This window comes from Schistocerca piceifrons, chromosome 2 (assembly GCF_021461385.2).
Source record: "Schistocerca piceifrons isolate TAMUIC-IGC-003096 chromosome 2, iqSchPice1.1, whole genome shotgun sequence".
Lineage (NCBI taxonomy): Eukaryota > Metazoa > Arthropoda > Insecta > Orthoptera > Acrididae > Schistocerca > Schistocerca piceifrons.
Genome location: NC_060139.1, coordinates 388,770,367 through 388,793,032, shown reverse-complemented (window position 1 = coordinate 388,793,032; position 22,666 = coordinate 388,770,367). Strand labels below are relative to the sequence as shown.

At 39.3% G+C, this 22,666-nt stretch overlaps 1 protein-coding gene across 1 annotated transcript in view; it reads left to right on the top strand.

Moving 5' to 3' along the window:
* LOC124777524 (serine-threonine kinase receptor-associated protein) overlaps positions 1–22,035 on the top strand; it is a 76,987-nt gene extending 54,952 nt beyond the window's left edge. The window contains exons 4-7 of the mRNA XM_047252971.1: positions 9,583–9,707; positions 12,107–12,219; positions 17,094–17,230; positions 20,369–22,035. Of these exons, the coding sequence (XP_047108927.1) occupies positions 9,583–9,707; positions 12,107–12,219; positions 17,094–17,230; positions 20,369–20,568 (575 nt within the window). The 3' untranslated portion in view covers positions 20,569–22,035. The remainder of the gene's footprint in view (positions 1–9,582; positions 9,708–12,106; positions 12,220–17,093; positions 17,231–20,368) is intronic.
* Positions 22,036–22,666: the final 631 nt, after the last annotated feature.

The following is a 22,666-nucleotide window of genomic DNA, read 5'->3' as shown; positions in this document are numbered from 1 at the left end:
CGTATTCAGGAGAATGGTGTTCTGCAGGGCTCCGTATTCTCCGTATTCTCCGTATTGAGTCTCTCTCTATTTTTAGTGGCTATTAACGGTCTAGCAGCAGCTGTAGCGCTGTCAGTTGTACTTTCTCTGTATGTGGATGACTTCTGCATTTCATACTGCTGCACCAATACTGGTGTTGCTGAGCGGCACCTACAGGGAGCCATTCACAAGGCGCAGTCATGGGCGGCTTCCAGTTTTCAGCCGCGAATTCGGGTGTCATGCATTTCTGTCTGCATCGCATTGTTCATCCGGAGCCAGAGCTTTACCTTATCAGGAACCAGAACTTTACCTTAATGATGATCCACTCACTGTGGTGGAGACATACCAATTGTTAGGACTGCTTTTCAACACCAGATTGGCTTGGTTACCTCACCTTCATCAGCTTAAGCAGAAGTGCTGGCAGCACCTCAATGCTCTCCGCTGGCTGAGCAACACCAACTGGGGTGCAGATTGCTCTACACTGCTCAGCTCTACAGAGCCCTTGTTCAATCCCGCTTTGACTATGGGAGTCTGGTTTACGGTTCGGCGGCACCCACAGCATTGCATATACTTGACCCAGTGCACCACTGTGGCATTCGCCAAGCGACGGGAGCTTTTAGAATGAGTCTGGTGACCAGTGTCCTGGTGGAAGACGGAGTTCCTCCATTGAAGGTTAGGTGTGCACAATGGCTCGCCAGTTATGTTGCACTCATTCGTAGTTCTCCTGCACATTTGAATTACCGGCCTTTTTTCCTAACCACAGCGGTTCATCTCCTGCATTAGCGGTAGAGGTCAGGGCTTAAGATCGTGGTTCGCGTCCAGTCCCATCTGTCTGAACTGGAGTCCTTCTCTTTACCACCTTTCCTCTAGGTCCATTCATGTACATCTACATGGTGTACATCTAGGTCGCAGATTCGTTGGACCTTTTGCAGTGGTCCCAAGGACTGTTAACTCTGGCGGCTCTCCAATATCAGTTCATCTCAATTCTCGTCATGTACAGGGACCATGAAGTGGTTTACACTGATGGCTCGATGCCTTATGGTCACGACAGCTTTTTGTATGTTCATGGAGGACATATTGAACAGCACTTCTTGCCAGATGGCTTCAGTGTTTCCACTGCAGAACTGGCGGCCATATCTCGTGCTCTTGAGCATTTTTGCTTATGGCCTGGTGAGTCATTTCTCCTGTGTACTGAATTCTGGAGCAGCCTTCAAGCTATCGAGCAGTGGAACCCTCGCCATTCTTTGGTAGCATCCATTCACAAGTCCATCAATGCCATGGAATGGTCGCGTCGTTCAGTGGTGTTTGTGTGGACCCCAGGACACTTTCGAATCCCAGGCAACGAACTTGCCAAACGGGGCTACGTGAAAACCGCTTCTGGAGACGGGCATCTCCGAAACTGATCTGCGATCTGCGTTCTTCTTACGCTGCAGGGTTTTTCAGCTTTGGGAGACGGAATGGCGTAACAGTACACACAACAAACTGTGTCTCATTAAGAAGACTAAGAGTGTGTGGAAGTCTTCTGTGCATTCTTCTCGAAGGGAATCAGTTGTCCTCTGCTGGCTCTGCATTGGCCATATGTGGCTAATGCATGGTTACCTCCTCCTTTGCAAGGACCCACCTCAATGTCGCTGTGGCTCCCAAATGACAGTTGTCCACCTCTTGCTGGACTGCCCACTTTTAGCCGCTCTGCGTTGCACTTCTAACTTTCCCAGCACCCTACCTTCGGTGTTGGGCGACAGTGCCTCAACAGCAGCTTTAGTTTTACGTTTTATTCGTGAGGGTGAGTTTTATCATTTGCTCTAAGTTTTAGCACATGACCTTTGTCCCTGTGTGTCCTTCACCCTGGTGCTTTTAGGGTGGAGGTTTTAATGTGTTGCAGAGTGGCTGGCTTCTCCTTTTTATTCTCGTGGCCAGCCAGCCATAGTAATGTGCTCTCTTGTTTTGATCTCTTCTGCATGTTTCTTGTGTCCCTCTGTGGTTTGCTTGTCCGATTTTGTCCATTTTAGTGTTTCTTTGCACTTTTCATTCTTGTGTTTTTTCTCCTTCCTTCCAGCTCTGTTTTGTATATCTCGGTTATTTTACTTCCACCCTTGTGGACTTATTTTAATCGAATTAAGGGACCGATGACCTAGCAGTTGTCTCATGAGTGTATTTTCAAAATGTGGCCTATAGTACAAAAACCATTCATGCACATAAAGTGGCATTTGGCTACATTAAGATCGTCTGATCACTGTCAAACTCCTACAGAAAATTCAGTGTGTCTCATGAGTGTTTTTTCAAATTTCATCTGTAGTGTGGTCCCATTAATGCTCGTGATGAGGCATTTGGTTAACTTAAGATCATAATATCACCAACAAACCATTACAGCAAATTCTGGATGCATCACTGTCTTCAAAATATCATGCCAGAAGACTCAAAATTGCGACATGTAGAGAGATAGCCATTCAAGCTTTTGTTGAGGCATGGCTATTAGATTGCCAGTTATTAAAACATTGAATATGTAGCTTGTAAAAAAAAAAATTGCAATAGGTGGAACATATACTTTTACATAAGACATTTGGATGCCATACAGTAAAAAAAGTGTATTCAGTTTTGATTGCGAATTTCATATAAGAAACAAAATTGCAATCAAACTAGTTCACAAACAGTGCAGATACTAATGAAGGAAGTGAACACTATTAGAGTTTTGCTGGCAACTCTGTTTGGTTTCTGTATCATAAGAGAAGCTACAACCCGAGTAGACATGAACATGGCAAATGACATTGAAAGGTAATTTAGCTTTTCCTGCCAGCTTGCTTTGAATAAGTTCTAGGGACAGCTTGGTTTATGGAGTGATCTATCATGGGTTGAGATTATTACTAACTCAAGTTGAATGTGTTGCATGGCGATTGGTGCTGTGTTACAGGTTGTTTCACACTAGTTAGGTGCTCACCACTGTGACACGGATACAGTAAATTGTGAGTGTCTCATGGGTCTGTCTTTAAAAAGTTGTAGCCCATAGTACAATATTCATTTATACTCGTGACACTCCATTTGGCTATATGAAGATCATCCGATAACTTAAAATCCATACAGCAAGTTTTGAATGGTTCACAAGTCTGTTTTCAAAACAATAAATCAAAAATTGTGGTATGAATTCATGCTCATGAACAGCCATTTGACTACCTCGCGATTGACCAATGGCTGTCAAAATGTTTACTGCAAATTTCAGATGTTTCACAAGCATGTTTGCAAAATTTCAAACCACAAAAGCCTATATAGTTGACCTGTAGTGCAGTATGCAGTTATCATCATAAACAATCATTTGGATCCCCTATGATCACCTGATAGCCCTCAAAATCTACACAGCATGTTTGTCTTTTCACAAGTCTATCATCAAAATTTCAAGCCAAAAGACCTGCTTCCTATGCTGTATCTATCATGTTTGTGACTTAATTTTGTAGTCACCGATTGGTGCCACGAAGCTCAATTTGGTGAACTGAATTGAATGGTTATCTACTATGACACAAAAGAGGGAATGGTGTTGAAAGTTCTCAGTTTTTTGATTTGATTTGAACTCGACTTATGCATACTTTCAACTTAGTTTGGCTTAAACCGGAGTTGGCCCATCGCTGCTAGATTCAGTTATCATGGTGACACAGCACATGACCTAAGTCACATGGAAATCAATTCCTGATTCTTTCATCACATCTGTTGGTATCGTTACAAGGAAGTCAAGTTATTGACTACAATCTATGTACGTGTAGAACAGTTGAACCAATTACCATTTACTGCATTAAAAAAAAAAGTGAAATGAAATGGAAGGAAATTAGAAAGACACTCAAATATGTAAATATGTTACGATTTGCGTAAAAACTGGATTTCAGTTTGCAAAAGTTTCATGTACAGCAGAGTCCCTTAAAAGCAGGGAGGAATAACATTGTTCTTATGGGCATTTTATCAAGACTGATGATTTCCTTAAAAGAGGGTTTGTTAATTCAGGGTGTTACTGCACTAAGGCCCTCTGTTGACGTAAATTTCTTACATAACGTATGTTGTAATTTCAATTGTGGCACAATGCTTGCAAAGAACATTATAACAAATTTCCTTATAACAAACTGCCTATTGGCTTCTGTCTTGGGTTCTTCGGCCGACGTTCATCTAATGATCTTTCTGACGTTTTGCCAGCACGAGTGGCTGGCATTGTCAAAGCTTCACCCTCCATTGCCGAGCTCGCGGCCGCAGACTATATGTACCTGGCACGCCAACGTCCAAGGGCTTCTCTGCGGTCATTTCCGGTGCGGTTCTCCTCTTGCTACCTGCGATGGTCGTTCGCTGCAGTACGGGAAGCCAGGATCCGTTTACCTTAAGGCTTTCCTCTTTCATGTTCAAACTGTTCGCGTGTTTTTGTATTTCTACAGCTTCTCTGAACAAGCGCGTGTGATAGTGCTTCTCTACAGCCAGCACTTACGTGTCAGCGAATTTTATTACGTGGTCGGTCTCATTCAGTGCGTGCTCTGCCACGTCCAATTTCTCCACCTGCCCCAACCTGCAATGTCGCTTATGCTCTTTGATGCTGGTGTTAATGGATCGTCCAATCATTCCGACATAAACTTTTCCACATGTGCATGGTATACGGTATATTCCTGACATTGCAAGTGGGTCTCTTTTCCCCTTCGCTGATCTAAGACACTCTTTGATCTTCCTTGTCGGTTTGAAAATCGTCTTTACGCCATGTTTGCGCAATATACGGCCGATTCTGTCCGTCACTCTGGGAATGTATGGCAGAAAGGCCGTACCCAAAGGCCGTGCCCGACATTTCTTCTTCTGGTTCCTTACTTCGCCGAGTGTTTGGCTCTGTTACACTTCTAATATAATTTGTGGAATACCCATTGCTCCTCAGGACAGTTTCCAGGTGTTGCATTTCTCGTTTGAGGTGGTGCGGCTCACATATTCGTCCTGCTCTCGTTACGAGCGTACTAATCATGCCTCTTTTCTGGCTCGGGTGGTGGTTTGACAGTTTGTGCAGGTATTGGTCTGTGTGTGTCGGTTTTCGATACACTCTGTGTCCCAGGTTTTCGCCGTCCCATGTGACCAGCACATCTAGAAATGGCAGTTTCTTGTCCTCTTCTACTTCCATGGTAAATGTTATGTTGGCATGGAGGCTGTTCAAGTGTCTTAGGAAGTCACCGAACTGTTCTTCACCATGGCTCCACACCACGAAAGTATCATCGACGTACCTGTACCACACCTTAGGTTTGCAAGTCACTGAGTCCAGTGCCTGTGCTTCGAATTGTTCCATGAAGAAGTTGGCCACCACTGGACTGAGAGGACTACCCAAGGCGACGCATTCCAGGTGTTCGTAGAAATCGCCGTTCCACGTGAAATAGCTCGTGGTGAGACATGCATGGAAGAGCTTTCTGATGTCTTGCGGGAAAATGGAACCGATGTGCTCCAGAACGTCACTGAGTGGCACTTTCGTAAATAACGAAACAACATCAAAGCTGACCAGGATGTCGTTTGGTGAAAGTTTCAATTTTGTCAGCTTCTCAATGAAATGACCAGAGTCCTTAAAGTATGTGTCTGTCTTCCCCACGTGTGGCTGGAGCAGCGAGGCCAAATGTTTGGCCAATTTATATGTCGGTGAGCCAGGAGCGCTAACAATCGGTCTCAGTGGAACATTGTTGTTATGGATCTTGGGTAATCAATACAGCCGAGGTGGTAGGGCTTCTGTGTTGCGCAGGTTTCTCTGTATGTCTGCCGGCAGAGAAGACGCCTTGATTAATCGATTCGTATTCCGTGTGATACGCTGCGTTGGATCTGCGCTTAGTTTTCGGTACGTCGTTGTATCTAATAGGTCTCGGAGCTTTTGCTCATAATCTTTGGTCTTCATTACGACGGTCGCATTACCCTTATCGGCAGGTAGTAGCAATATACTCTTGTCGGTGTAGAGATTCTTAATGGCTTGTACCTCTTCTTTCTTCAGGTTGCAAGCTGGTGGTTTCGCTCGGCGCAACACAGAAGCCCTACCACCTCGGTTGTATGGACTACCCAAGATCCATAAGAACAACGTTCCACTGAGACCGATCGTTAGCGCTCCTGGCTCACCGACATATAAATTGGCCAAACATTTGGCCTCGCTGCTCCAGCCACACGTGGGGAAGACAGACACATACTTTAAGGACTCTGGTCATTTCATTGAGAAGCTGAAAAAACTGAAACTTTCACCAAACGACATCCTGGTCAGCTTTGATGTTGTTTCGTTATTTACGAAAGTGCCACTCAGTGACGCTCTGGAGCACATCGGTTCCATTTTCCCGCAAGACATCAGAAAGCTCTTCCATGCATGTCTCACCACGAGCTATTTCACGTGGAATGGTGATTTCTATGAACACCTGGAATGCGTCACCATGGGTAGTCCTCTCAGTCCAGTGGTGGCCAACTTCTTCATGGAACAATTCGAAGCACAGGCACTGGACTCGGCGACTTGCAAATCTAAGGTGTGGTACAGGTACGTCGATGATACTTTCGTGGTGTGGAGCCATGGTGAAGAACAGCTCGGTGACTTCCTAAGACACTTGAACAGCCTCCATGCCAACATAACATTTGCCATGGAAGTAGAAAAGGACAAGAAACTGTCATTTCTAGATGTGCTGGTCACATGGGACAGCAAAAACCTGGGACACAGCGTGTATCGAAAACCGACACACACAGACCAATTCCTGCACAAACTGTCAAACCACCACCCGAGTCAGAAAAGAGGCATGATTAGTATGCTCGTAACGAGAGCAGGACGAATATGTGAGCCGCAACACCTCAAACGAGAAATGCAACACCTGGAAACTGTCCTGAGGAGCAATGGGTACTCCACAACTTATATTAGAAGTGTAACAGAGCCAAACACTTGGCGAAGTAAGGAACCAGAAAAAGAAATGTCGGGTACGGCCTTTGGGTACGGCCTTTCTGCCATACATTCCCAGAGTGACGGACAGAATCGGCCGTATATTGCGCAAACATGGCGTAAAGACGATTTTCAAACCGACAAGGAAGATCAAAGAGTGTCTTAGATCAGCGAAGGGGAAAAGAGACCCACTTGCAATGTCAGGAATATACCGTATACCATGCACATGTGGAAAAGTTTATGTCGGAATGATTGGACGATCCATTAACACCAGCATCAAAGAGCATAAGCGACATTGCAGGTTGGGGCAGGTGGAGAAATTGGCCGTGGCAGAGCACGCACTGAATGAGACCGACCACATAATAAAATTCGCTGACACGTAAGTTCTGGCTGTAGAGCAGCACTATCACACGCGCTTGTTCAGAGAAGCTGTAGAAATACAAAAACACGCGAACAGTTTGAACATGAAAGAGGAAAGCCTTAAGGTAAACGGATCCTGGCTTCCCGTACTGCAGCGAACGACCATCGCAGGTAGCAAGAGGAGAACCGCACCGGAAATGACCGCAGAGAAGCCCTCGGATGTTGGCGCGCCAGGTGCATATAGTCTGTGGCCGCGAGCTCGGCTCCAGTTCACCACCGGCCATGGAGGGTGAAGCTTTGACAATGCCAGCCACACGTGCTGGCGAAACGTCAGAAAGATCATTAGATGAACGTCGACCGAAGAACCGGAGACAGAAGCCAATAGGCAGTTTGTCAACAAGTGGCCACGAAAGCCTTAACAAATTTCCTTACACTTAGCCCTTAAGGCTAGTAGTTGAATTTACTTGTTTGATGGTACAGCCAATGTAGCACAGTTCAGTACTAACAAAATGGAATCAACACAATACACTTCATGTTCACATTCCTGTGTCATGGCATCTCCTGCCCAGAAGCAGGAGGCCATTAAGAATTTCCAAAACTGGCTGCTTTTCACCAGCACTTGCTCATTGAGCAGGTGAACGCCAGATGACCTCAGATGGCAGTATATCTCAATCTCCTCCAGGATATCCATGAAATTACCCTTTTCAGCTTTGTGCAGCTACCTGACACCGGCCAGGGTGACTGAGTGGTTCTAGGCGCTACATTCTGGAACCACGCGACTGCTACGGTCGCAGGTTTGAATCGTGCCTCGGGCATGGATGTGTGTGATGTCCTTAGGTTAGTTAGGTTTAAGTAGTTCTAAGTTCTAAGGGACTGATGACCTCAGAAGTTAAGTCCCATAGTGCTCAGAGCCATTTGAACCGGACGTCAGAAAGGGGAGGGTGTGTCCTCTTTCAACCAAGTGGTTACTGAAGTTGCAAGTATTGTAAGTAGGATATAGTTGACAGATGCAACTTCGTATGAAATATGTTTTAGCAGATAAGTTGCCTATTTATAGCTGAAATTTCAATACGCAAGAATAATAATAAAAAATGGGATTGTGACTGACTGCTGTGTTCTTATCCTCTCTTTATAACAATTCTTCCTATTCAGGCTTTGCCACCTATTTATCGTATAATATCTCCCAGTATGATAGTATCCAATATTCTGTCAACCTTGTTCAAACACCATGTTTAAGCTGAGAATTAAAATGTGCTCCCTTTAATATTTACATGTTTATTAACATAGATGGAGGCACTATTATACATCACTGAATTCCCAAGCCTGGCTCTGGTTTCCTACACTTTTTTTTACAAAAAAGTGTCTTTTATTTCATTACAGTTACTATAACTATAGCCGCCTTCAGTGAGAGTTGCTGGAGCTTTTCATTGTGATCCCTGTCTCCCAGCAACATCTGTGGTAAAGATTCTCCCATGTGGGTGCTCTGATATCACCACATCTCGCTCGTGCATTGTACAGTACATGTAGCAGAATAATTACAGATAAAATTAATATATTTTTCAAGATTTGAATTTATCGTTTTTTAATCCCCCCCCCCCTCCTCCCCAAAAAAAAAAAAAAAAATAATTCTGAGTGGTGGAAATTTATAGAAAGAGGACAAAGTGGTATCTTACACTCTTTGCCTGTGGTGTTTATTTCCTTCCTACATAGTATTGGGATTGTATCATCCACACAGATATGTCATCTCTGGAACACTTCCTCTACCCAAATCTCTTATGAACCTAAAAAAAATTCAGGAGTCAATTTGATAGAGGTGATCCAGATGACCATGAGCAGTAGGCTCGAGGCAATTTTGAAAGAAGACTTCTGTGAGGCCGTGAAGAGATCGAAAAGGTGTGCTGAACAATGTATCGTGTCATATCAACCACATTTTTAGTAAATAAACAACAAAACTCATATGCTTTTGCTTTTGAATTTCTTATTGCTTTAGTTCGAGAACTTGGACTGCACTTTGTACACGTCCGTCAGTTGGGGCTGTAGTGTTCCTATTGCCAGCATGAATAAATGGTCCTTTCATCAGTTTCATTGCCTGTGATTCTGGTCTTGACTAGAAAATGCTAAAAGTTATATTATGTACAGTTTATTTTGTTTGAATGTGACATAGTGTATTCACAACAATCCATTAACATAATGTTCCTTAATTTGTTATTATGGTATATTTATATTCATGTGAGTTTCTCAAAGCATGAATAAATGTTCAACATAGAATTTGGTCCTTACAGAAATTCAGAGTTATTTTTCATAGGTTATCTGCTTGACAGGCCCTTCCACATTTGCTGGACACACTTCGGGAATCAGGCATGTGTTGTTCTTCAGGAATGACTCTCATCTTGTGAGCTGTGCTGACGATCGCTCTCTGAGAGTTTGGGACCGAACATCTGGACAGGTGATTGTTATCTTAAATTTGAAGGAGAGCCTTTTCTTCTGAGTAGCTTCTTTCTCAAGTGATTGTATTTCTTACTTGAAATTTAAATTTTAGTTTGTTTGTGAGTACATATGTGCTTTCCTAGTACGCATTGAAATCCCTGTGCCACAGTACTCTTAACACATTGCTAGTGGTGGCAAAAGAAAATAGTGTGGGCCATTGATGGAGTATTGTATGGTAATTTGTTTTTGGTGGCCGTGGGAATATTGCAGTTGTTTTAGGTCAAGCTAGATAGCTAAAGAAGTAAACTAGATTGGCCTGACACATCTACACCACATTTGCTGTCACCAACAAAGAATGATCATACAGTACTTCACTTTATCAGTGAGCTGCATGATTTTGTTTTGTCTTCCTTAGTAGCATGTTGCGGTATTGTGGCAAGGGGTTTTCAATGTGTATTAGGAATGCAGATACATGCCTATGAAAAATAAAGAAATAAATATGTTAATGGTTTTTCAAAGCGATGATTAAAATTTTATGACGACTGATTTATAATGTGAAACAAAGCTGAAAAATCATGTCGTGTAGACCTGTTTAGTATTCTGGTCGTTTAGTTTCACTGGCAACATAAAATTGCGCCGGAGGCCTGTGGCTATTATGTGAATAACTGGACATGTCCTTATCCCTGCTTCAGGACACTAATAACATGAGTCATCTTGTTGCTGGCAACCTAAAGTGATGATAAGGACATGTACACATCAATCTGTTGGAATAATGAAGCATAGTAATTTTTGCGTACTACCTACTTGTTGTTGGGTATTTGATAGCCTTGTCGTAAGTCTGCCGGTGTTAGGTCATTGTTGTAGGTTACGCACAATACTGCTTCAGAAGAAGTGAAGAATTGGGAAGATTCACTGCTATACAACATGATCATTCACTGACTTGTACTATAATTTTTTGGGAAAATGATTCTCTTGTAGGTGGCAGAACCTTGCGTTCTTTATGACAGGGTGTAAAAATGTACATGTTGAAACAAACATTTGTCACATGGCCTTCAGAATTTCATGTTGCTTTTGCCTAATCCTAGTTAAAATAGAATTATAGACAAAAATAGCTGATGCAGAGCTGTTGTACATATCATTTGGCCTTGCAAACTTGATGGCAGTTATTGATAGGATGGAAAGGTCACCAGTTATGCCATTAACAAAAAGTGTGAAAATTGGACATACTCTTTCATTCAGGTAGGCATGAAGCATAAAATTCACACCAGGAGTAGTACTCTGCACAGGAAGCAGAAAATTTTTTTTAAGAAAAAGTGAAAACTGATTTTGATGATTAGCATTTGAAAATGTTTATTATCCATTGGAGATTTAGGCCATGGTGGAGTTTCGTGGACACAATGGCAGAAATTTCACATTAGGTTTCCTGTGCCATTTCAAATTCTAGAGTGGATGGAGGGTTCTTGAGTGCCTCCCACATGGTCCATGGTTAGAGCTAGTGAGAATTTGCACTAGTAGAAAGTAGTACTGTCTTACCAGCATCCATGTGGCTGGGAACACCAATTGTGAAGTACCTATAGACATCCATCTGCAGAATAAGGAGATCATGTGGCAGCATTATTGCCGTATTCACTAAAGTCCTAGTATGAGACCTGGGTGAATGAAGAGCTTCCATGTTAGTTTGAGCATAAATGTATTTAATGCTAATATTGCTTACATATGTGGTGTGGGCCAAATCAAACCATTTATGAAATGCTTCTTCCTTCATGCAACATGCAAGTGTATATCACAAGGAGGACATTAAGTTGAAGTGCATGTTTAAAAATTATTGCAAAACTGTAATGAGCATGAAGTTTAATTTGTTTTACAAGAGATGTCCAAGTCTTCCCAAGGTGTTGTGTACACCTGGACAAGGCCAGGATTTAGTATGACGTCTTGAAACACTTTAACTCGTCAACCCGTATAAATGGTCTTAACAGTAGTTAATAAAACTTTGTTTGAAGACATTAATCCTTGATAACCATACGTATGTTAGCAGTTTTCATTTTAGAATTAATATGATTTCTCTAAGTAGGTGCATAACTACTATTTTTTGGCTTAGAATCTAGTTATTGTTACTTAAATAAACTTTCAGAAAGCATTATAACTTGTATAGGATGAAATGCTTTGCTGTTACAAATGTTACAGCACTTGTGGGATTTGGCAGTATCCAGTCATGAGCTGGTCATTGATAAGTTATTTTATACTATGAGTCTGTGTACACTACAGTGATCATATAACTTTTTGTAGTGAAATATGCTTCGAAAGAGTTTGTGGAAAGTGTGTACTATTTTTTGTGTACTTCAGCTTTTTTAAGGTGCTTCGTTAGATAAATTGTTATATAGTTCCAATATTTCAATCATGTTTTCTCTATGTTTGTAGGAAGTACAGAAACTTGAATTCTCTGCCATTCCCAGTAGTCTGGAGGTGTCACGAGATGGTACAACGATTACTGTGACCCATGGGAATATAGTAAGCTTTTGGGATGCAAACAGGTGAGTTTTATTTCTAACAGAATTTTGTTAAATACTTTCTTAATTTCATGATATGAGTAATTTTTATGATAGTGTTCTGAAAGAACATTAAAGAAGTAAACACAGTAAACTTTTCTCATAATGCTTTTCCCTGTCGTTGCAAACATTTCGGGCTGTGCTATTGAAGATTTTTGTACAGTCTAACTCCAGAACTGTGATTCATGACGTCATTGGAGAGCAAATTATTATTATTATTATTATTATTATTATTATTATTATTATTATTTTTTTTTTTTTTTTTTTTTTTCCTCCCCGGGGGTTCATTGAATGTTACGTGCAGAGGAAAAGGTGTGATTTGTACCCCAGCTGTTCATTGTAGTGTTTAACACCAAATATATTTTATTGGTGAATTGTACATTTCCTTGTAATGTTCTTGCTGTTGAGTCTTCAGTACTGTTTTTCCGGAAATTGCTACCAGTAGCCCAAAATAATTATCTATTACAGTGTGTTTGAATACACAGAGTTGAAAAAAATTAAATACTACCATAAAACATTGTGTAAAAAAGTAAAAGTTTATTTTTAACAGTAGTGCAGTGTAGGAGAGAGTCACCAAATTAACCAAAGTATGAAGAAAATACAATAGGAATGTAGGCCAGGTAGAAAATGCACTCAAGTAAGGATATTGAATGCCAGCAACATAACCAGTGAAGAACAGTGTTTGAAGATTTTCTTTTCATCCCTTGGATAGTGTACTAACAAAACAGAAATGTTGCATTAGGTTCCAAGAATGAATACACTTATGTAATGTTGCCAGGAATATATGAAGCATAAAGCCGTTTAAAAAGTTTGGAAATGTGTACAATTGTAACAAAAATAAACTGACAAGGGGACCTTTTGGTCTTGGAAATTCAGTTCTGGGTTAGACTTCACAGGTTAGCAGTATATTTCAAGATTGTCCACTCATAGAAATCTTAAAGCACATTATCCAGAAAAATTCCAGAAAAAAAAGGCTTTAAAGTTTTAAACATAGCTCCTACCTATGTCATATATGGGTTATAAGTAACAAGGCAGCAGATAAGTTCAGTAGTGTGCTAGACTGTCATGTGGCTGATCTGGGTTCGATCCTACCTTACTGCTGGTAAGGCTCAATTTGGGTTTTTTAAATTGTTTTAAAAATTGTAACAACTGTAAAATAACATTAATGACCTGACATATTATCAATTAAATCATAAATAATTTTATTTTGTTTATGAAATGGCTGTCACAGCTACTTAAAATGTGAATTACACTGTAAGTATTTTCTTTTTAAAAAGCTGAATAATTTCAAATGCATTTTTAGTGGAGATAAATCAGTTACCACTGTCGCAAAATTCTGGGTGGAATTTGTTATATTGAATTTTCTACAGTATCACGGTCATTTGTCAATTTTGTATTTTATGTGCATGCACCACAGTGATGATTGTCATAAAAACATTGAAAACATAAACATTTGGGCATCTTGCACAATTTATGAAGGAAGATGTTTATAGGAACAAGGTTTTTTAAAAGATCTGTAGTAAAACATACTTTATTGACATTCCTGAAAATTTCTGTCATCAGAATATCTGGAAGCATATCAGGTATTTTTGTATATGCTTTATCAGATCTTTTTACTTGTCTATAAAAATAGACGTCACATGGGTCAACAAGTAGGGTATATTTCAGAGGAATCACTTCAAGTTTACATGTTGGTGATTTCTCATCATCCTGAAAGATTGTCATATAATTCAGGCTTTGCTTGTCCACCCAGGAGTCAATAATTAACAGAAACTGTTCTTGATCCGCATAAGACTTCAAACACCGTTTGAGAAAGTCAGTATGCAGTTCTGTCGTTAGCTTCCCAGATTTGGAAGACGTTATTACAACATTTTTGTAATTGTGTTGTTTATTTTACTTGGGAACAAAAGTTATAGGTTGCTTCTTGTAAGCCCGCACACGTGCGCGCTTACACACACACACACACACACACACACACACACACACACACACACACACACACACACCCTCCCTCCCTCCCTAGGATGTTTCCAGACAGCACATTGAACAGTATCGTGGTGCCTCACTTTGTGTTGTGTCTTTTGATGAAAAATAGTTTTGCTTTCTCTGACAGCCAGAGTCCTGTTGTACACTGACTGATACTGACATCCTGGAAAGAAAAAACAACTGAAATTGAAGAATTTTGTCAAAGAATCGTAAAAATAGAGAACAAAATTAATTTTTAAAAACCCTGCAATAAATATCTGTCTAGTCGGTGTTGATAACAAAATCTCAGTTGAAATTCAAAACTAATTTTAACATATGGGTTCAAAAAGTGTCTGCAGCAGCCAAGGTTTCTTTTCTTGAAACAAACCTTGTCACTTTTTGCTGACGAATTCTGTGCTTATTTTTGAATCTATGAACCCAGCTTTAAATTCAGAATCGGAAGCTTTAAATTCAAAATGTGTAAACTGCTGTGCTGCTGCTAAAGCCAACTGTTGTAAATACCGCATATTCACTTGCCGATAATACTCTCAGGCTTCAACAAAACGATTGTACGTCCATAAACTGATTGGTGCGTACCTACCAAATTGATTGCCTCCTTTTTTTTATATTGCTTATTCCTATTGGGACAAATTTTCCTCCTCCCTTACAAACTACATCCCTTCATCCTTTTTTTTCCCCACGTGTGGTGAGCCTTTGTGATGTGAGCAATGTTAAATTTGTAATTCAAAGAAAGACAATGTACTTCTCTTGCCTTATTTTCTTCTGGTTCATATTCATCCAATGAGCTGTGGTCTTCATACATTCCCAAAGGTTCACATTCACAGATTCCGATGCAGCCACATTATTTGCAGCAAGCAAGCTTTCATAATAAACGGTCGAATCTTTTAACATCACCTTTGACACTTCACAATATTGTAAAAATTTCAGTAATATTTCACAGTACAGACTCCTCCAATCTGTGTGAAAGTCACCGAGCGAGGTGGTGCAGTGATTAGCACACCAGACTCGCATTTGGGAGGATGACGGTTCAAACCCACATCTGGCCATCCTGATTCAGGTTTCCATGATTTCCCTAAATCGCTGCAGGCAGATGCCGGTACAGTCACTTGGAAAGGGCGCGGCAGATTTCCTTCCCCATCTTTCCATAATCCGAGCTTGTACTCTGTCTCTAATAACCTTGATGTCGATGGGACAATAAAAACCTTCTGCAAAAGTCAGGAATGCACTGGCACTATGGCAGGTAAGGCCCATTGCTCGATTAGTTTGGTGCGGGCCTTGACACTTCCTGACCGTCTGCCTGTTCGTATATACAATAGGGCAACAGCTATACTCTGCTTTTCCACAAAGACACTGGGTCCTTGAATTTACAATGAATATTTATAACCTTTCCACAACTTCTAATATTGCCTAATTTTGTAATAATGTTGTAATGATAGTAATTAACTCTTTAATTTACCTCCATTGAAAATGCATTTGAAATTATTCAATTTTTAAAAAGAAAGTGTTGATAAGTGTAATTCACATTTTAAGTAACCAGTGACAGCCATTTCATAAACAAAATTATGTATGACTTAACTGATAATACTTTAGGTCATTAACTTTATTTCAACATTGTTATAATTTTTAAAACAATTAAGAAAACAAAATGAAATCGAGCTTGCAGGTAGAATCGAACCCGGATTGGCCATATGACTTTCTAGCATACTTCTGACTGAGCATACTTCACTTGTATGCTAGAATGCTACTTCCGACTGTATATGAGCTGCGTGTATGTTATGCTTGAAACTTGGGTCGTTTTCCTTGGATTTTTCTGGCTAGTGCGCTTTAAGACACGTGAGTGGACGCTCTTGAGGTATACTACCAACCTGCAAAGTCTCATCCTCAACTGAATTTCCGAGACCGGAAGGTCCACTTGTGAGAGGGGCATGGTGAAATTGAAACTTGTTGAATTATTCTAAATGTCTGTGTGTGAAGTGAATATTGGATGCTTCAAATTCTCCATTTCTTTGATCTGCAAGCAATGAACTCGAGGCCAAGAAGACAAACTTTTTGGATATTGGTTTGGGCTATGAAATAATTGACGCAATATTCTCACTTTTCCCAAGACAACATAACATTGATAAGAACAAGTTGAAAATTGTGTATGGAGATGTCCAGAAGAGGTGTTTAGAGGTAAATATAGTAACAAGAGAAAACTAAATTGGAGAACCACCTCTTATGGCTAGTAAGAAAACACTAACAGGACAAATATTACAATCACAGGAATTCCAGTGTGGAAACGATAGAGTGAAGAAGGGTAACCATTGGCCTATAGCTGACGTATGGTAAATACTACAGCACTGGGAATTGCCTAACTTTTTAGATACTGCTTTTTTTTCTAGTTTAAGTACACAGTTTTATATGCACAATCATGTATGTTAGGGGGTAGGGGAGGGAGATGATTACAAGAAAAAGAAGAGGGCAGAGAGGGCCTAGAAATGGACTGAAAATAGTGAGTCACAAAATTGAGATTGTGGTTGGGTTGAGGGGGAGGGTGGGGTGGGGTGGGGGTGTAGTGGGATGGAGGTTGTTCTCTCAGATTAGCTTTACACAAATTTTGTATTGCAGTAAAAAATCACATATTTTTATACTTCAAAGCATTGAAAATAACAGCTGAATAGGCCTCTAGTCATAACATATTGCTCTCTCTCTCTCTCTCTCTCTCTCTCTCTCTCTCTCTCTCTCTCTCTCTCTCTCCCCCTCCATCCCTTCACATCCCTTTCTCTCCTGAAGAGTGTGTGTGTGTGTGTGTGTGTGTGTGTGTGTGTGTGTGTGTGTGTTTGGTTTTTTTTTTTCAGCTGCACAAATAAACCTTAATTGTAAAACATTTTCAGCTTGGAGAAGATAAGAGAATTCACCGTCCCTACACAAGTAAATTCTGCATCGTTGCATCCTGATAAGACTATATTTGTTTGTGGTGGAGAAGACTTGAAAATGTATAAATTTGATTACACTACAGGAACTGAAATTGGTAAGTATCAGTATTGGATGTGTAAAGAAAAAACATTATTTTCTATGCATGTTTGTTGTTTTTAATATCTGTTTATTGTTACAAGGAGACAAAAGTGGCTCACCAATATTTATTTTTAGGCAGTGAAATTCCATATACTACTGATCGCAACTTGTAGAACTTGGATGTTCTTTCCTTAGGGAGGAAAGAGGAATTGGTTGAGAAAGGTTGGAGAGCGGGTGGTAGGTAATTAGAGGGAACAGGCTTATCTCAATGGAGAGCCAGGGGAGACAGTGGCGATGAAAACGTCAAAGAGAATGAGCCAGTACCATAGAAAAAACATTTGAGAACATGTTCTCATTCAGATTACTTTCTTATCTTCATTTTGTCTCCCTCCATTTCTCTCTCTTTTAATTGTTCTTCCTTGTTTCATTTTCTCATTGCATGCTGTTTCTTGATTGCAGTATTCATTTAACTTTTAATTTCTCTCCTTTAATCCATCTTTACTTCTCACTTTGTCTTACGTATGATGCCTGAAATTAGGTTATTGTCATCATCAACTGCTCACTGTATTCATGGCTAGGACCGTCTCTGCAATTTTTACCTGCCACACTTCCCTCTGCACCAAGCTGACTATTCCTTTATGCCTCAGAATGAGTCCTATCAAGTGATCCCATCTTTTATCAAAGTTGTGCTATACTACTTATTGACCACACTTCACTTCCCTACACTCCAGACAAATATCTTCATAACAGATTTCCTAACACTTAAATTTATATTAGATGTTCAGAAATTACTCTTCTTACAGAAATTCTTTTCTTGCTCGTGAGAGTCTGCATTTTAAATCCTCTTTACTTCAGCCATCATCAGTTATTTTGTCACCCAAATAGAACTCATCTTCTTCGTTTAGTATTTCATTTCCTGATCTGATTCCCTCAGCATTGCTTGAAGTAATTTGATTACATTTCATTACCTTTGTTTTACTTTTCTCTCTTTTCAGGATACTATCTGTTATGTTCAGCTATTCTTCAAAGCCCTTCACCATCTCTGACAAAAGACATGAACAGTATGTCACTCTAGAAGTACCCAAATCTCAAGAGATGGAAGCACACGCCAGAGGCGTTGATGTGTTAGCGCAGAATCTGCATATACTATTACTGGCACTCAAAAACAATCATCTACTTATTGGCTTCACGATCTGAATTCACCTTGCATGGCATTAAGTTGTGTTTGAAATGGATTACATTGAGTAGTGACTCAGTTGGGAGAAAATCATAGTTGTAATACTTTCTACTCATTTCAAGTCACAATTTTTCTCTTGCTATAACAATTTCATAAATTTTATTGTATCTTGTGTCAAAATATTCAACCCTGTATGCTTAGTACACACATTATTCTCAGTTATTTGTTTTACATATTCGAACTTCTGCTGTCCAACAAATTCTGCCCGTTGCTGTACAGTAGAGTGCAAAATTTGAGGCTTCAATGCGTTAGTGTAGTATCCTATAAGTATATCCCCTGTTCTAATAAAAGATTTCACAGAGAGACATAAAGAGCAAGGAAGAAGTTAGAAACAGTGTTGGTGTGACAGTCAAGATTTGAAAAGTTAGTTCACTGTTACTTTTGACTCTTCCTGAACATTACCTCACATGGGTTGGTTCAGTTCCTCTCCAGGTCTTCCCATAATCTGCACACATTATACAATTTTTTTACCCATTTCTTTTCTCTTGATGAAAGACTGTTCAAAAATTCCTAAACCAGACAGTTACACTTTTTTAACTTCCCTCTGTTTTCTACCATGGTATTTTGCAGTTGCACATGGACACTTTTGTAGCATGTATTTGTATGTATTTTAGACATCAATATAAATTTGTTAAAGAGAAAGAATAGAAAATAATAATTAAAAAATGTATAAAATTTCGTCTTGCTTTCTATTATTAGTTTTGTGCCCAACTTTCTAGTTTTATTTAAATTAGTTAGCATGTGACGTTAATGTACAAAGTTGCAACATTGCTATTACAATTTCTGCAGGCAGATACCATGGTACTCCACTCCCCGTGCTGGTAGAAAATCACTTTGTCTCTATCTCCTATAAAAAGTGCATAAAATACTGAAATTTACATGTGGTAAACATCTCAATAGTATCTCTGTGTCAAAAACCTGTTGTCAATTTTAATTAGGTCCAGAATTATGTTGTTCAGATGAAATTTTTGTGTCAGAAAAGTTTCCTGCTTGAGAATTGGCAGACACAGTGCTTTGTGCAGCAGAGTGGAAAAACGTGAGAGCTGACAGTGTCAGGTTCCCTTTCCTTTGATATCCGTATTCCTCCGGGAGCATTCCAGCCAGCTTACTGTGTCTTTTAATTTATGATCTCAGCGAGAAAGTAAGCAAACAGCTATCCCTAGTTGCCTCGTAAGGCACTTACACTAAATTCCACAGGCACTTTTCACGATCACATATCTGTATTTGTGAACAACTTAATCCACATAGAAAGTATTGTTCCACTCATGCCTCATCCCTATGAATTTCAGTCTTGATGATAAACATCTGCAGCTGTCATTGTTTGCGCATTGCCTGGACCTCAAATTCTGTGTGTTCAAATGGTGTACCTTTCCAGGGACTATCAGGCAAAAATGCTACATCTGTATATGGTTTAATCTTTACCTGATAAAAGCCATTTTAGAACCTTGCTGAGTTCATATTTTTATACTGTTCTTTAACTTTTCCTCAGTATTACAAAATAATTGTAGTCTTTGCTTGTTCCAAAGGTGTGTTGTGTTGTGACCTTCAATTTGTTCTGTATGACCTCCCAGATAATTTGTAATCATCGGATGTACTAGTCCTGTAAAATACTAATCAAAAAATCTGCTTACAGTTACAATAATCTGTAACTACTTCCACACATCTCACACAAGTATAAGCAACATTTATTACTGTTTACAACAAGTGTGTGTAGTACTTCTGAAAACGTGCTGTTACTTCACAAGTTCATTTTCATCTTTTATTTATGTTTTGTATAGCATTTCATATAGAAGATTATGGTTATTTAGTGGTTAGAGTATGTTCCCCACTTAATGATTGGACCGTTTTTCTGTGTTTAAATATTTGTGTGTTTTAAAGCAGTGATATTATGTTTTAACAACTATGTTTTTCATTTAGAATCCTTCAAAGGTCACTTTGGACCAGTTCACTGTGTGAGGTTCTCCCCGGATGGTGAGCTGTATGCTTCTGGTTCAGAGGATGGAACTTTACGTTTGTGGCAGACAACTGTTGGCAAGACGTATGGCTTGTGGAAATGCATTGAGGGAACACTGGCAGAGCCAATTGCCCCACAAAAGCAGGAAGTTTCAGCCAGCTAGAATTGACTGCTACGGAAGTCTCATATTTATTTGACTTTATAAATATGTATAAAAAGAATTATCTTCTGACAGCTGAATCTCTCTCGTGTTGTCATGATTTTCAGTGACTGAGGACACTTCGTATGATAGGGTTTCAAGGAAAATGGAGGAGGAGAATGAAACTTACTGCTTCATTTCATGTTTCTCTGGGAGAGATGTGATTTTTTTTTTTTTTTTTTTTTTTTTTTTTTTTTTTTTTTTGATGCATTCATGTGACAATTACCGTGAACGAAGACATCACTTGTGGTAGTTCTGAATTGTTTAAACACTTTTTTTAAGTGAGTCACAAAATATTTAATGGCTCACCAAGTTGTACTTGTGCAATTTTAACCCAAGTCTTTAGAACTCCTTGCATTTAGAACTGTTACTTTCTTTGTGTAGTCAGTTCAGCTCCTATTAGAAATATTTAAGCATTTTTGTTATAAATTGTTTTGCTTTGTAGTAAATATTGATGTGTAGCTTTCTGGGAATCACAGTGAGGAAATGTATTCATCAGACCATTAAATCATTAACTAGTATTTACAAATGGCAGTATTTCCAATTTTGATAGATCTTAGCTATGGTAGTATATATTTTGCAGCTTACTCAATGTGCAGTAGTTTCGACTGTAGAGCCATGTTAGTTATTGAGAAACTTTGCTCCTGTGAATATAGTACATTTACTCATGGAAATTTCAGATTATAGACTCATAAATTGTCCAATTGTAAAAATATACATAAATGTGGTTTCATGGAGTATAAAATTTTATTATGATTTATTGACAACCTTTGCTTTGCTTTTTGTGTTAAAACCGTTATATTTTATGGCTTATGTTTTTATTTCTGATTCAGATGTAATTACCTTGGTAAGATTTCTCACAGTAATGTTTTATGGTTTAAACAGAGCAGTTCTAAATGAGTATTGTGGGCTGAATGTAGTAATTTTTCATTGTTGTGTAATCATAATTTTTAATTCATGACAAATAGGATAAGGGTATAGAAAAATTTCTGGTATAATTGTGCATTTCAATAAATGTAAGTATTCATTGTAGGTGATGGTATATCTTTTTGTACATGTATGACTGTAAGTGGGACAGGTATGCCAAGTTCCTGGGGTCAATGCTAATTTGGAATCAGTTTCCACAGTGCATTTACTAGGGCCATGAATTAGAAATGTGGGAGGGGGCATACCAAATGAATATTTTTCTCGGGCTGTGTTCGTAAAAAGAACACGTGGGGTATACGAAGTGGTTTGAGCATAGTGTATTTTATAACATTAATACTTTTTATACCATTAATAAATAGTAGCTTCCATTTTGTACAGTGTATTTATTGTGTGGAAGAACTAAGCCATTATAAGAGTATGTATGCCCTGTATATTATTGACTGTATGAAATTATGTAAAAAGTTCATTGTAAAATGAAATAAATCTGTACATGTTTTGTTCATATATGCTGTAAAGATCTGTATTAGTTTTTAGTACAAACATAACAATTGCAGTAAACAGGTCCCAGAAACTTCCATGAAATATGCTCAACTGAACAAGAAGCACTTCTGGGTGAACAATGTAGTGCTTGGGTATGGTACCATTTTAGTAAAAATATGTAAGTAGGTGCTGAATATGAAGTTCTGTCAAATTAGAGTTCAATAAATGGGAAACATGCATAATTGTTCCATGAAGGCAAAAACTCTTAAGAAGCTCGTAGAGACAAAAAAGAAAGTGAATCAAAATGAGAAATCAGGGTTGCAGTACTCAAGCATCATTTGTTGCTGACAAAGAGATAGGTTAGCAGTGAGGTAGTGAGAGGGTGAGGGGTAGGGGGACAAACTGCCTCTATACCAGTAAAAGGCATTAAGTAATACTATGCTTATACTTATACTTGTGCTTGGGTTCCTCTTCTAGTCCAGTTTATCTGAATTACTTAACATTCTCACTCTAAGAAAGGGCAACCAACTTGATAGGCCACTACACATGAAGCTACAACTGTTAACCTCAATTTTATTGTATTTTGTTAATAATTTATTTCAAGTTAAATAATAAGTGTACTCATGTAGGGAATTTGAGGACTTCGTACAGGTGT